At 42.3% G+C, this 16,065-nt stretch overlaps 1 protein-coding gene across 1 annotated transcript; it reads right to left on the bottom strand.

Annotated features, from left to right (window-relative positions):
• Nucleotides 1-4,240: 4,240 nt before the first annotated feature.
• On the bottom strand, nucleotides 4,241-16,036 carry CTHRC1 (collagen triple helix repeat containing 1). The gene is made up of 4 exons (XM_029923745.1): nucleotides 15,881-16,036; nucleotides 11,127-11,348; nucleotides 7,792-8,008; nucleotides 4,241-4,766 (listed from the first exon to the last, which is right to left on the bottom strand). Exons 1-4 carry the CDS (start codon nucleotides 16,031-16,033, stop codon nucleotides 4,624-4,626), a joined length of 735 nt encoding a protein of 244 aa, XP_029779605.1. The 5' UTR covers nucleotides 16,034-16,036; the 3' UTR covers nucleotides 4,241-4,623.
• Between the last annotated feature and the right edge of the window lie 29 nt (nucleotides 16,037-16,065).

Genomic DNA, 16,065 nt, shown 5'->3' with positions numbered 1-16,065 from the left:
ATCCTGGGTGCATCTAACCTACCTAAGCAGACAACCCTTAAAAGCAGGAACCTTCTCTTGCTGGTCTGGAAGAAAAACAGCCATGTTTTAAGAGGAGGGGCCATCTATCCAGCACCTGGGAGGGACCCTTAGGAGATGTAAGGAGTTCTCAGCTGACAGCAAAAAAAACGAGGTTTTTAACAACACAGCTGAGAGAAGGATCCTGAGCCTCAAATGAGAGGACTGAACCAACACTTTCATTTCAGCCTGGTGACACTGTGCACAGAGGACTCAACTAACCTGTACCTCGACCCTTGACCCACAGAAACCATGAGAGAAACACATTTGTGTTGTTACAATCTACTAAATTAGTCGTGCAGCCAATAGAAAACTGGTACAGTCTCATCTTCCAATTCAGTGGAACTATTGTTGTGTCCCCTGCTGGAAATCCCTGCTGGGAGAAGACGATCCCAAACCAGCAGAGTTCAACATGGTCAGCAAGGGAAGGGAAAGGTCTGCAGGTGAGTTATTAGGTATAATAGTGAGAGAAGCCATTCTCACTTCGACTGCTTGAAGGAGCGAGAACAGCATGTAATGATTTCTGATCCAAGCATGTGCTGCAACCTGTAAGACAGAACCCCATCCTTTGAGGATGTTGTTTGCCAACTGGAACCATGATGAGTCAGCAATTTCACCTTTCATTTAGATTAGCCATTTCACCTTTCATTTAGATTAGCCTGACAGTCTAGCGTATGAGCTATGTGGTGGTGCCAATTAATTGCACGGGGTGAGCCTGATTGCTGCATTTATCTGTTGTAACGTGCGGTTTCTGTATCTGAAGTGGGGCTGGGTAGAATGTCATGAGAGTGGTTAAGGCAATCTGTGAGTCCATGGATGGTATTATGGGCACAGAGAGCAATCTATATCCGGAATATATTTCCATTTCCATGAAAATGAATCTCTCCTCTCCATGGTAGAAGAGGTCCAATAAGTGGCTGACTTGTCCAATCCCACCTTTTTTTTTTTTTTAGAAAGAAAGAGGGAGAGTGCTCAAATGCGTGAGAGTGTGGGGGAGGGGCAGAGAGAGAGAGGGAAAGAGAATCCTTAGCGGGTTCCTTGAAGAACATGGAGCCCAACATGGAGCCTGACGGGGGACTCGATCCCACTACCTTGAGATCACGACCTGAGCTGAAATTGAGAGTCAAACGACTGAGCCACCCAGGTACCCCACCAGGCCAGCCTTTAAGGGAGATTCTGTGTTGTTGAACATAGCCTCCATCTTTGCCACCAGAGCTTCTTTGTTCATGGGCCCACTGAATACAGCACTGGAGTGTCTGGGGAAAGAAGCTGATATCAACAGTGTGTTATTTTGTCCATCTCAGTATTAAGAGCCTCCTCTGAAATACATATCCTTTGATAGACATTCACATGGGACAAAAATCTCTTCACAATCTTTGCTAATTTACAGAGGTCTGAACTAATGTTCTTGTCCCCACCCAAAATGTCCTTAATCCCAGTCCCATTTCTCAAAATTTTTACTGATCTTGGTTAACTTCTGTCTTCTACATTATTTCACCTAAATTCCTTCTCACCCTCTTTTCCTTCTCACCCTCTTTTCCTTCCCAGATTATTTTGAAGGAAATTCCAGATATCATATCACTTTACCTTAAATATTCCAGTATTATTATCTTTAAAAGATAAGTGCTATTTAAAAATCACAATATGGGGCACCTGGTGGGCTCAGTCAGTGGAGCATGTGACTCTTGATCTCAGGATTGTGAGTTCGAGCCCCAACTTGGGTGTAGAAATTACTTAAAAATAAAATCTTAAAAAAAAAAAAAGAATCAAAGGGGGAACCTGGGTGGCTTAATCGGTTGGGTGTCCGACATCAGCTCAGATTTGTGAGTTCAAGCCCTATATCAGGCTCACTGCTGTCAGTACAGAGCCTGCTTCTCCCCCCTCCACACCATCCCTCCACCACTTATGTCTCTCCAATATGAATAAAAATTTTTCAGAAGTTTAAAAATAACAATACCTTTATCACACCTAAAAAATATGTAATTGTTTGATATCAAATATCCAGTTAGTGTTCAAATGTCCTCAATTATCTCAAGCATCCAAAGAAAGTCCAAACATTGAAATGGATTGAGATTGTAAATCTTTTAATACATGTTTTTTCTTTCTCTTTTCTTGCAATGTATTTGTTGAAGAAACCAACTAGTCTTTCAAGTTTCCCATAGTCTAGATTTGCTGATTATGATTCTGTCATGTCAATTAACATGTTCTTCTATCTCTTGTAGTTCCTAAAATTTAATGGTTATATCTGGGACTAAATCAAATCCAAGTTTGATGGTTTCTTGGCAAAACTGCTTCTTTTTTTTTTTAATTTTTTAAATGTTTTATTTATTTTTGATACAGAGAGAGACAGAGCATGAGAGGGGGAGGGGCAGAGAGAGAAGGAGACACAGAACAGGAAGCAGGCTCCAGGCTCTGAGCTAGCTGTTAGCACAGAGCCTGACACGGGGCTCAAACCCACGAACGTGAGATCTGACCTGAGCCGAAGTCGGAGGCTTAACCGACTGAGCCACCCAGGCGCCCTGGCAAAACTGCTTCTTAAGTGGTGTTATGTACTTTCATTAAGAGGTACATGGTCTGCTGCCTCACTTTTTTGCATGTTATCTGTCATTATCATTGCTAGATCCCTTAATTCATGAGGGGTTGAATGTTTGATATTCTAATTCTGTCACTTCATTTGTTACCTATACCAATACACCCCTATAAAAACACACACACTTCTATAAGGGGAGATTTCCCTTCATCAACAGTTTGGTTACCCAGAAATACAGTTCATATAGAGAAAGCAGAATAAATGCTTGGTTTTTTTCCTATTTACCAATTTTCACAGTAACAAGTTGGTTTGCTGGCATCCTGCAAGTTGACCAATGAATTTTATGTTAATACCGTTATGAACTCCTGCATTAAAATACATTTGATGTGTGGTAAACCACTGCTTTGTCTTTACCGATCCTTAAATTGTATTATCTTTACCAGTGGCAACCAATTCAAATTGGCTCTTGGCACCTTTTCAGTTATCTTTCATAGTTGCCTTGTTTTCCAGTATGCCTTTAAGATGTTCCAGACTCATGCTGTACATTCCCTGCCCCAGAGCTGAAATCATCCATTTCTTCAGGTAGCCTTAGTTCCTTTTAGTAGGAAATGGAATGTGTTACTAGACTGATCATCACTTCTAGGTCATTGTTTGCAGGCCAAAAACTGAGAGACTTTGTGTTATTACTTTTTGTTTGTGAGTTTGTTTGTTTGTTTGTTTTTGGTTTTGGTTTTTAAGAGAGAGAGAGGTCCCACAGGCAAGGGAGAAGCAGAGAATCTTAAACAGGCTCCATGCTCAGTGTGGGGCCCAACACAGGGCTCGAGCTCACAAGCATGAGATCCTGACCTGAGCCCAAATCAAAGGTCGAATGCTTAACTAACAGAGCCGCCCACGTGCCCCTGCTGTTATTATTTTACTGAAGATACTTAAATTATTGGGGCATCTGGGTGGCTCAGTCGGCTGAGTGTCCAACTTCAGCTCAGGTCATGATCTCACAATTCGGGGTTAGAGCACCACATCAGGCTCTGTGCTGACAGCTCGGAGCCTGGAGCCTGCTTCTGATTCTGTGTCCCTCTCTCTCTGCTCATGATCTGTCTCTGTCTCTCAAAAATAAATAAATGTTAAAAAAAAATCTAAAAAATATATATATTTAAATTATTGCCTTATTTAAGATAAAGTACTTTAGGAGTTCATACTGACCCTTCCACTTCAACCAGGCCAGGATTCACTTAATTTTCTCAGTCTGATACCTGTACTTCCTTCATCGTGCTTTCTGATGACGTCAGCCACAAGCAATACAACACCCTTTGAATTATCCCACCCTCTCCAACAACTTTTATGTCAACCAATATATTGACCTTTGATTTATTGTTAATTGTATATATATTTTATCCTCTCTACCTACCAGTTAGAAGTAAGCAGTTGGGAGGACAGAATTCACATCTTTTTATTCTTTGTTAGAGATAAAATTCCTAAGGTACTTGTTAATGTATAGCCTGACACATAAATACCCCCTTTCCTTTACACTCCTCAAAATATGGAACAGGACAATATATGTACTAAAATTTAATATATATAATAGTTAATTGAACCCAACTTTTCAGATATAAAGTACAAAGAATTCTAATTTTAGTAGCAATTAGGTTAAAGATATTAAAGTTGTTTGAAATAAGTTTTATTTCACAGATATAAAACAGTTCTGAACATTTATAACTTATACAAAAACAGGCAGCCTTATGTTTTAAAAAGTGCTATCCTAAGAGAATAGGAAAAGTTCAAGAATGCAATGACATTCCAAATAACAGGAAATGGGGAATATGAAGAAAGTATTCTAATCAACTACAAAATCCTGAAACCATTTCTGATGGAAGGAAAATGAATAATACTGATTTTCACAGTGTAAAAATCACACTGTAAACACATTTAGCTTTGTTTTTTTTTTTCAAATGCATACATAAGACTTCTATAAAATGCCACTAAAAGGAACCACTCCAAGGTTTAATAAAAAAAGAGGTAGGGAATGAAAATCAAAGAATCTATTTGGGCAGTTCTTCAATAATAATGCGAGACACTGAGTTCCAGCCAGTAGAAGCATCTCCTTTCGGGTAATCCGAACAAGTCCCAACCCAGATCGCGACGTCCACTAGTCCGGCACCGATTCCTTCACAAAGCCCTTCCACTGCAGAACAAGAGATGAAAGATACATCTTTCTTTAGAACAAAAAGCAAAAATCTCCATCTAAATTTTATTGCTTTAGCAAGCTGGATAACAGATCTATCTAATGCACGGTGAATTAAAAATTCTAACACTTAATAAGGACTTCATAAAGATAAGTTCTCTTTTTCTTACCATGTAAATATTTTTAAAAGATGTATACCCCTCCGTTCCATGATATAAGCTTAACAGATAGTTTTCTTACAGGTTTCGACCATAAAAGCAGAGACTGTTGAGTACCTGAAAGTTACTGTTTAGGTGACTGAAAACAAAAAAAGTAACTTATGTGACTAAACAAAGGAAAACTCCACTTTTGAAAGCGAAGACTTGCAGGTCTTTTTTAAAGAAAGCCTTTTCCAACACTTATCTATATACTTCATGGCATTCAGGGAGAAGAAAGGACTTTTGTAATACGAAAAGAAATTCTAGCATAATCATTACACCAGTCCTTCAATCTGGGAGTCTTATTTTCCACAGAATTTCCTCACAGTGGAAAAACAAAGAGCCTTGTTTTTCCTCTGTGTTCAAATGCTTTGTTAAATATACATACAAGTTTTCTCAGGGTCTCCGGACTTTCACCTGCTAATATACAACTTGCATTCCATCTTACCATGGTTCTTCTATATTAAAAAAAAAAAACTCCCCCAATGGTCATTTTAATAGACAAAAAGACACGTGTCTGTATAAGGGGGGAAAAGGAACCAAAGGTGGCCAGATTCTTTAAGAGAAGGGTCCTGCCATAGAAGTAGTGGAGGGATGCCATCACGTGACTGGTCAGATTTCCCATCTGGTAGGTTGGTACACCCCAGCCGAGCTTCTGTGATGTGGATCTGGAGCCATCTTCTTCCTTTAGCAGACACATCAGTGAATTCTAAGGTAAATCCCTCAGAATCCAGGGATTTGACTGAGGTACAGGCCCCAGACCCCAGGTGGGGAGAATGAAGCAGTGAGGCCACAATCCCATTTAATCTAGGGCCACACTGGGTGAAAATGCCCAGAAAGACTCATGTTCTCCCAAGTTCTGCAGATCCATGGCCTAGAAGCTTGCTCAGCTCACACTGCGTGATGTGAGCCGACTTTGGGTCTAGCATCAGTCTCGCATCAGGAGTCAAACGGTCACTTCATGGTCTTTAACATACAACATAATGTTTCTTGAATGAATGAACATTTTTCCACTGATGATATAGTATTACAATTTATGAATTGCCTAAAATATGTTGGATTAGGGAGTTCTGGACCTATTTTCTTCCTAGACCCAGGTAACAAGGTGGCATTCAAATGTTTTTCAAACTCCCATGGACATATCCAAGGCTTTCAGTCATCCTTAACGTGCTAGTATAAGTGTGTCTCCTTTCTCTCAAGAAAGAATAACAGTGTGCAAGGGAAAGATGGTGATCTTCCATGACCTTAATACAGAAACTGTTACGAGTAACAAATTACTTCTGACATTCCACCCAATTGACCACACCATCTGAGTTTCCACAACACGGCTAGGAAATGATGCCATGTTAAATAATCTAGAAAGCATCTACACATGTATGTATAGGTCGTACATATACGTATGGCATATACACGTACAGGTCATAGTTCCTGGGCCTGAGGGCTTATATTATAGCAAGATATTAGCTCAAACACCTTCAAGGTAACAGCAAGTTGCTCATACTAACTACGATTTAACACATATCACTGCCTAATCAAAATTTAATTTTATATCTAGAGTTTTCTTATTTTAGAGACTACTTCTCCAGATGCAAAACATATCCCTTCCAGCACATGTATCTAAGGGCTTAGTGATGACTGCTTTTTTTCAAAGAGCAGGCTAGGGAGGCACGAGGGCAGGCACGGAGCTTGTTTCTGCTCTCCTGGGTAACACACTTTATTTCCTCCACGTGCAAAAAGAGGGGGTTAAAATATCTTCTTTGTACCTCAAGGATGCCGTGGGGATTTGGGGAAGAATGTGGAAGGGATGCACTTGGTTTCTTAGGAACAAGAAATGTGCTGCATTAGTTTCTGGGTTCAGTATCGGACTTGAATCCCCAAAGCACGCTGCGGTATAATGTCCTCTGGTTTACAGGGGAGGGACCTCTTCTCCTCCCTCGGCCATTTTTAAGTACACGATAGTGAGAAATGCCTGCAAGAAATCAGGGAAATGGAGCTGGCGATACACACATCTTGTGGCTCTCCCGAGTGGGCTGGGCTATCCCACTGCAACGCGAGAAACCAAATATTGATAGTGGTGGGTCTGGGTGATGACTTGACTAGGGAGACCCCCAATTCTATTTTTTGGTATCTTCCAAACTTTCTTTAATGAACCTTAAAATAGAACAAAACAAACCAATTTTTTTTCTTACAGCTTAAGTGATCACTGGTTTAAATGAACATCATTCTCTTACGGAAGCAGAGAATGCAATATAGAAATGTTCTCTCTAGCAAGTTCAGCAGACCCGATGTATCCTTATAAAGGACAAGGCAGAGAAGTAATCTTCTTATCAACCTGTGCTCGTGGATCTCGGCCTTGACTGAGCATTAGAATAACTGGAAGAGATTCTGAAATCCATTTCCTGGGCGGCATCCAGACCCATTAAGTCAGACTCCCTGGAGGGGTGGTATTCAGACACGGGGATTTTTTTTTTAAGTTCCCCAGTTGAGCCTAATAGGTAGTTGAAAACCACTGCTCTATGCCATTAGAGACTGTTTTGCCATTTCATCTAAGTCAGTGATTTTCAACCTTGGGGATCTTTTAAAAAATACAGTCTTATCCACAGAGATTCTGACTTAGTCGGTCAGAGACAGGCCCCAGGAATCTGCATGTTTTTTTTAAAGATCTGTTTCAGGGAATTCTGAAACACAACTAGGATGAAGAATCATGTACTGAAAACTTGCTATAGGGCTCCTTCTCACAGGCTAGTGAGCCAACACACTAGTGGATTCAAAACCCGTGTTTGGTCTCTAAAGACGTAAGGCACCTTCTGCAGTTCTATTCTACATACCAGAAGAAGTGCGATGAATATTAATTGTTGAATTGAGTTCAGGGCTTCCTTGGTCCAAATAAATTATGGCTTCAATGGGAAGAGGTCCTGAACATTCAGCTCCGTTGAACGTGAAATACCAACGCTGACAGCACGCACTTCTGCACTTTAGCCGGAGTGAGCCGCTGAACAAAACTCGTAAAGCACTGTTGGAGCGCATCTTTGTAAATGTACACTCCTGTCACAAACACAGAAACAGGGTTTCCTTAGCATTTTCAATTTGCATTAGGCTTTCAAATTGCATTGTGAATTTTATTTAACTTTCTTCTTCCTCAAACTACACTTTATTTTTACTTATTTATTTATTTATTTATTTATTTATTTTTAAAGTTTATTTTACTTTTGAGAAAGACAGAGACAGCATGAGTCGAGGAGGGGCAGTGAGGGGGAGAGAAAGAATCCCAAGCAGGCTCCGCACTGCCAGCGCAGAGCCCCATGTGGGGCTTGAATGCACAAGACCATGAGATCATGCCCTGAGCCAAAACCAAGAGTCAGACACTTAACGGACTGAGACACCCAGGCGCCCTGCAGATTACATTTTAAAAAGCTTAACTTTTACAGGAGAGAGGTTCTCTGCAAGGTAGACAAGAGTCTGATAGTAGGTACTCTCAGAAAATCAAAGTATGGCCTTCTTAAAATTATTCACACCGTTGAAGGTACCTTTTAGTTTTACTCAAAACAGCTCATCTTCCGTGTTTTAAACCAAACCAATCTATGGGGCACCTGGGTGGCTCAGTGGGTTAAGCATCTAGCTTCAGCTCAGGTCATGATCTCAGGGTTCATGGGTTCGAGCCCCGCATCGGGGTCTGTGCTGACAGCTCAGAGCCTGGAGTCTGTCTTCCGATTCTGTGTCTCCCTCTCTCTCTGACCCTCCCCTGCTTGCACTGTCTCTCTCTGTCTCTCAAAAATAAATAAAAAACATTAAAATAAATAAATAAACCAAACCAATCTATACATTTACTTTTTTTTCCTCCAAAAAATATTTCCTGAGCCCTAATGCCAGATGCTACAGTTACAGCAGTAAATGAAACAGAATCTCTACCCTTATGGAATCCTATATTCTAGACTGGCACTGTCTCTATATAGTTATTCTTGACCAGTTTTTTATTTTTTTTAATGTTTATTTATTTTTGAGAGAGAGATACACAGAGCACAAGTGAGTCGATCAGAGAGAGGGAGACACAGAATTGGAAGCAGGTTCCAGGCTCTGAGCTGTCAGCACAGAGCCCGACATGGGGCTCTAACCCACGAACCACAGGATCATGACCTAAGCTGGTCAGACGCTTAACTGCTTAACCAAATGAGCCACCCAGGTCCCTTGACCAGTTTCTTTTTAAGCAACAGCAAACAGTACCAGGGGTAAAGCAGAGGTGGAGGTTTTCACCTTTACCTATATGGCACAGTTAGAAAGCCCAGGGTTTTTTTTTCTCTAATTGCTCTTGGCAAAATGTGTCTCTCTACTGGCTCACAGTCTACTCTCTTTTACCTGCAGAAAACTCCCAAACCCGTTCTGACCGCTCCTAAGAAACTTAAAAACATATTAAATATTTAGAGTCCACACGGATAGTTTTAAGAGAGAACTCAGCAACTTTGGAGGAACTACAAATAAGTAACCGGTCAATGGCAGAGGTTTAAAGAAGCAGGCAGCATTTCAACAAAATGCTTTCTAAGAAATCACATATGAAAATACAAACCATAGTGACCGAAACTATGGAAGCTCTATGGAAATTCTAGGACACACAAATCAAATCAAGACAGTCTTCGAACAGTTTTGTAGATAATCGAGCAGACATGAAAGAGCTGCGATGAGGAGCAGCTCAGAAGGCTGTGAAAGTAAAATCTCTTCTGTTTGCTGTGGCTGGCGGTCCGAGTGGTTACCATCAAGGAATACATTGCGCACACAACCGTGTACAGCACCAGTCAGCCAAAGAACGAGGTTTAGAAACAGCACCAGCTTCCCCAGCTCGGTGCCATCCCCATCGTCTTACCAGATGCTTTTGAATCAAACACTAATTAAAGAGACTGAATCATTAATCAAAATGCAGTGCCAGACGCGATCTTTTGAGTACTTTCCCTCCGCTTCACTGTGGCAGACAAATTAAAAAAAAGTTTTTTTTAATTTGGGTTTTTGGTTTTTGTTTTGTGAGAGAGAGAGCAGAGGAGAGGCAGAAAGAGAGGGAGAGAGAATTCCAAGCAGGCTATATGCTGTCAGTGCAGAGCCTGATGCAAGGCTCAAGCTCACAAACTGTGAGATCATGATCTGAGCTGAAATCAAGAGTCAGATAGATGCTTAGCTGACTGAGCCACCCAGGTGCCTCACAAATTTTTAAAAAATATTTTGTGGGGTGTCTGGATGGCTCAGTCTGACTTCAGCCCAGGTCATAATCCCACACTTTTTGAGTTCGAGCCCTGTGTCAGGCTTTGTGCTGACAGCTCAGAGCCTACAGCCTGCTTCTGATTCTGTGTCTCCCTCTCTCTCTGCCCCTCCCCTGCTTGCACTGTCTCTCTGTCTCCCAAGAATTAACAAACATAAAAAAAAATTAAAAAATATTTTGTTAATGTGTATTTATTTTTGAGAGAGGGAGAAAGAGTGCAAGCTGGGAAGGAGCAGAGAGAAGGGAGACAGAATCGGAAGCAGGCTCCAGGCTCTGAGCTGTCAGCACACAGCCTGTCACAGGACTCAAACTCACGCACTGTGAGATCATGACCTGAGCTGAAGTGGATGTTTAACCAACTGAGCCACCCAGGCGCCCTCACAGACAAATTTTAAATGCTCACCGTAGTATATCTCTGGTCCGTTCCATTTCCCACCTGCTATCCAGAATAATGACAAATGCCAATAGACTTCCCGCTTCGAGATAATTCCCATCACTGGGTAGTTTCCTGGAAATTTCTTCCCACTCTTTCATGGTCTGGAGCCTCAGCAGAATGTCTTATACTAATTTAAATTTAAATTCACTTTAGAACAAGACTGGAAAGTGGCTTACTCTCCAATACAGATACTCACACTGTCCTTTCTTTTTGCATTTAATAATGGAGTAAGTTATGTTAGATATTATTAGGGTTAAAATAACACAGTGATCTATTTGTCTTAGAAACACCTTTATAAATTAACTGAAATGTTATCATTCCCCCCCTCCCCCCGTTAATTCTCTTAAAGGCTACAGGGTTCCTACTCCTTGATTTTGTAAAAAGTCTTTTAGTAAAAATAAAATAAAATCTCATCTAAACTTCACATTCAACTAAGAAAATGCTTGGGTTTTGTTTCAACTTTAAAATAATTAGGCTTCACTTACCGCAATTTTCCCAAGATCGATACCGTAATTCAGCGAACTCCAGGAGCACTGCTTGTAGTTAGGTGTCCAGGACTCCTCAAAGGTTTCCCTCAGGCATTCGCCCTTCTCGCCTTTGAATCCATCCCGACCTGGGATCCCAGGGGTGCCAGGAATGCCATTGGCCCCCGGGCTTCCGTCTCGCCCAGGCACCCCTGCAGGTCCTTGTAAGCACATCCCATTATACTAGAGCAGAAAAAGGAAAGGGGACAAACCCTCATCACTTAAGATTCCAACACTCATTCTTTGTTTTTTTAAAATATATTTCTTTAATGTTTATTTATTTTTGAGAGACAGAGCATAAATGGGTGAGGGGCAGAGAGAGAGAGAGGGAGACACAGAATCCAAAGCAGGCTCTAGGCTCTGAGCTGTCAGCACAGAGCCCAATGCGAGGCTTGAATCCACAGACTGTGAGATCATGACCTGAGCCAAAGTCAGACGCCCAACTGACTGAGCCACCCAGGTGCCCCCCAATACTCATACTGATTAGAATTGCATTTATTTTGAGCACCTGGAGTGCAGTATCCCTTCATACCACTTGTTCAAGTTCTAAATGAATTATTACAGAGAACTGATTTTTTATTTATTTATTTTTTTTTTTGAGAGAGAGACAGAGACAGCGTGAGCAGGAGGAGGGTCAGAGAGAGAGGGAGACGCAGAATCTGAAGACAGACTCCAGGCTCTGAGCTGTCAGCACAGAGCCTGACGCAGGGCTCGGACTCAGAAACCGTGAGATCATGACCTGAGCCCAAGTTGGACACTTAACTGACTGAGCCACCCAGGTGTCCCTATAGGGAACTGATTTTAAAGTTATTTCTAAAATATTAAGATTTCTTTCCTGTTCTTTTTATTGCACAAACTACACACACATCTGCATACACACAAATCAAAGATGACACAATGTTTTCATTTGCCTGCTTTTTTCTACTGCTTATGAAAAGTATACATAATTTTTCAATAGCTGTATTTCAGGGAAATACCCTACCAACCCCTTTCAATATCATAATTGAAAACAAACTGCTGTTTTCTTCTGATCTTATATGCTGTAAAGGGACTTGGAGTTCAGAATGATACTTTAAAATTTTTATGTCGCCATTGCATTATTCTGGGATACTTAGGTTGTTTCTATTTTTTCTGTCATTAATATTATTGAATGAAAATCTTCATGCATATAGCTTTTTTCATCTTTTGAATTATCTCCCTAAGATATATTCCGAGGGATAAAATTATTTAAAAGTCTTAGTTAATAATGATCTTAAACAGGCAGTATCTTTGAAATAGATTGCACATCTCCTGCTTCTATTTTTATGGGAAGGAAGTGTCACTAGGGTAACACTTCTGGCCTCCAATCTCCCTCTCAGGAGTGAATGACATGGTTACAGGTGACTGCCGGTTTTCATTAGGGTGGCAGTAATCTATCCAACCCTTTACGTGCTAAGATTACTTCTGGGTGTCAGGCAGAAGTTAAGAGCATGGATTCTTGAGCTGATTCTCTGGATTTTAATCCTAGTTCAACCACATTAGCTATGTGAGATAAGACAACTTTTCAGTGCCTGTTTCCTTACCTGTAAAATGAAGAAAATAATAAAGATTCTTACCTTGTAGGGTTCATATGAGATTTAAGTGAGATAATATGTAAAAATGCGCTTAGAGCAGTGCGGGGCACACAGTAAGCACTGCGTATGTCAGCCATGATGATTCTTATTATTCCCCCAAGACCATGTGAGGCAGGGACACTGGGCAAGTGTGTCTGCTCCCTTGGGTGGACCTTCCCAGAGTCCAGAGCAGGGAAAGGCAGCCTTAGCAAATCTGCCAGCCAACACACATAAGCCACACATATCAATGTAGTTGGGTAAGTGGTAAAGGTGATATTTTACCTCCGTCTGTCTAATTCCCATGTTGATTTCTGAATTGGTCCTTTTATTAGGGTCCTCCAAACGCTAAATACAATCCACTTAAATTTTTACTTTAACATTCCCCTATTTGTGTAAATTATACTATCATTCTATATAAGGATACTGTCCAGTGAAAACAAACTAACCAACCAAGATTCCTTATATATTAAAATAATATATGGGATTAGACATGGTCATATTATAAAAGCCAGTAACGACATTGCCTAGGAAGGATCCTCATGTATATAATGTTTCCCAATCAATTTCTTTTCATATCACCAATTTTATCCTTGGTTTTTACAGTTTATTTTAGAAAGAGAGAGCACATGAGAGCAGGGAAAAAGGGCAGAGGGGGAGACAGAGAAGAGAGAGAATCTTAAACAGGCTCCACACTGATGGGGGGAGGAGGGGCGGGCAGGGCTCAATTCCACAACCCTGAGATCATGACCTGAGCCAAAATCAAAAGTCAGATGCTCAACTGACTGAGCCACCCAGGTGCCCCTTATCTTTGTTTTGATAAATGATTTATGTCATGACTTTGGCCACTGCCATTTTCCTGATGTAAGAAAAAAATGCAATGTTTATTTATTACCAAAGAAATAGTAAGAAAAGTATTTAACAAAATTGAAAAAGTATTTGAAGACATGCTAAAATTTAAAATATTCTAAAACAGAAGTGTCCGGATGGCTCAGTTGGTTAAGCATCCAACTCTTGATCATGACTCTCAAGGCTATGATCTCATGGTGGTGAGATGGAACCCCAAGTTGGGCCCCATGCTGAGTGAGCCTGCTTAAGATTCTCTCTCAGCCCATCCTCTGCTCGTGCTCTCTCGCTTTCTCTCTCTCAAAAATAAATAAATAAACTGCATTCCAGTGACCACATAATTTTATTGAATTTGGTTTCACAGGTACTACATCTGTCTTCTTTCACTTTAAAATGCTTACCCATGGGGTGCCCGGGGGCTCAGTTGGTTAAGCATCTGACTCTTGAGTCTGGCTTAGGTCACGATCCCTCAGTTAGTGGGTTCTAGACCCACATCCAGCTCTGTGCTGACAGCTCAGAGCCTGGAGCCTGTCTTCGGATTCTGTGTCTCCCTCTCTCTATTACCCTCCCCCACTCACACTGTGTCTATCAAAAATAAATTTTAAAAAGTTAATAAAAAAAAGTAAAATACTAACCCAGCAGATGCTTAGTACTAGGCAGGTGTTCTACCAAGGTCTATAGAATGAGCGCCCTTTCTCTCCCTGACCACCAGGGGGCAGAGGTTGCTGGAAGCCTGAAAGGAACGCTTTGACAGATTCTGTACAAAGAAGTTGCTTTATAGAATCTGTTGAAACTTTCTTGATGACCACATGAAATTTTTTTCCCCAGCAAAACCAAATCCAATCCACAGGATGCACCTGAGCTTGGTTGCATAAAAGCTTTTCCAAGTTGGGCGAGAGCTGTGGGAAACCGCAGGTACTGAAAATCCGTGGAGGAAAAAAAAAATTGCTGGCTTTATGGAGAAACAGGGGTATTTTGTGTATCATAATTACAAATTCATAAATGCAAACTGCACATGAACCACAACCATTTGGTACAGTTTTAAACAATTTAGACCCTTAAAATAGAACCATAGCCCTGAACACATTGTCTTCTTTGTGGAGCAAAATTACATAGCACATCACCGAAAAGTGCAGTGTGCAATGGTAGGAATTTTCTTTTCCAGAGCTTTTGAATCTGCCATAGAACTAGCTGCCAGGGAGTTTGGTTTATTAGCTCAGTTTATAATGGCAACTTAATAAATTCAAAACAGTTTTTTATCAAAACAATGCCGCTACTTTATGCCCTGCAATGCCTGTAAACCATATTTGTCTGCAAATAAGACTGGCTTAAGGACTTAAGTGTATTGTGTGCCAAGGAATATGGTAGGTTGTGAAGGGACTGCTCTGCCCTCCATGAGGTTGGTTTACTTTCGGAGGGAAAGAGCTTTAAGCAAACAGACCCTCCCGTAGATTAGCCCCTCAGAAAGCACTTGGGCTGTTTGCTGTCCTGGAAACTATCTTCTCCCTTTGCTGCACTGTGCTGCTCCAGCTTGGTGGCCACAGGCTGAGGACCCAGAGTATCTGGAAGGCCTGCCTGCCTGTCTGCCTAAACAGAACAATGAAATGGGCTCTTGGAGGGTTGTTGGCCGGTCCCTTCATTTTCCCCTTCTGGCTTAACCCTCTGAACCATTCCTGTCCTGAGCTGTGGTCGTCCAACACAACAAAGTAAATTGCAGCCCCTACATCCTAGGAGGATGACCCGACATGACTCATAGTATTCAAGTTACAAAGAGTTGGACGGATGCTTTGTGAGGGTTGTTATTCTCTCCTGCAGGCAGACGTGGCCACCAGCCCCAACACAGGACACGTCGCAGGGCTCTGGGCCAGGCCCACCCAGGGGATCAGCGAGTCTAAGGATCTCCCAGGCAGCTCCCAGGCCCACCTTCTAACTTATCTAAGCTCCTCATTCTACTCTCATTGCCGCCCTCACCCTCTCCATCTTCCTGGGATGTGGAGGGCCCTCAGAGGCCAGAAATTATTGGGCGTCTCCCTGTATTTTGGGGCGTGCCACCCGACCCATAGCGCATCTACGCTCCACGACGGCCCCGTCATTTGAGTCTCCCGTGCGACCTCACCGCACGCCTGGCGCAGGTCCTACCGCACACGTGGCCTCGGACAAAGCGGGACACCCAGGCGCACGCACGACCCACACGAAGCTGCGCAGACCACCCCTCCCCCCACAGCTGGACGCACGCCCTCCTCGTGCGGCCCGCGGCGCTGTCCCCGCCGCCGCACTCACCAGGTCCACCACCTCCCTCTGCCGGAGCAGCGCCTTTTGCTTCCCCTTGGGGGTCTCGGAGGCGTTCGACGGCGTCCGCAGCTGCAGCAGCAACAGCAGCAGGAGGCCGAGGAGCCGCTGCGGGGAGGCGGCGGCGGGGCCGTGGGGGCGCATGGCGCGCGGCGGCCGGGGAGGCGCGGAGCCGG

The sequence above is a fragment of the Suricata suricatta genome, chromosome 15 (assembly GCF_006229205.1).
Source record: "Suricata suricatta isolate VVHF042 chromosome 15, meerkat_22Aug2017_6uvM2_HiC, whole genome shotgun sequence".
Classification (NCBI taxonomy): Eukaryota; Metazoa; Chordata; class Mammalia; order Carnivora; family Herpestidae; genus Suricata; species Suricata suricatta.
Note: the sequence above shows the minus strand (reverse complement) of the source record. Positions and strands in the feature narration are given on the sequence as shown.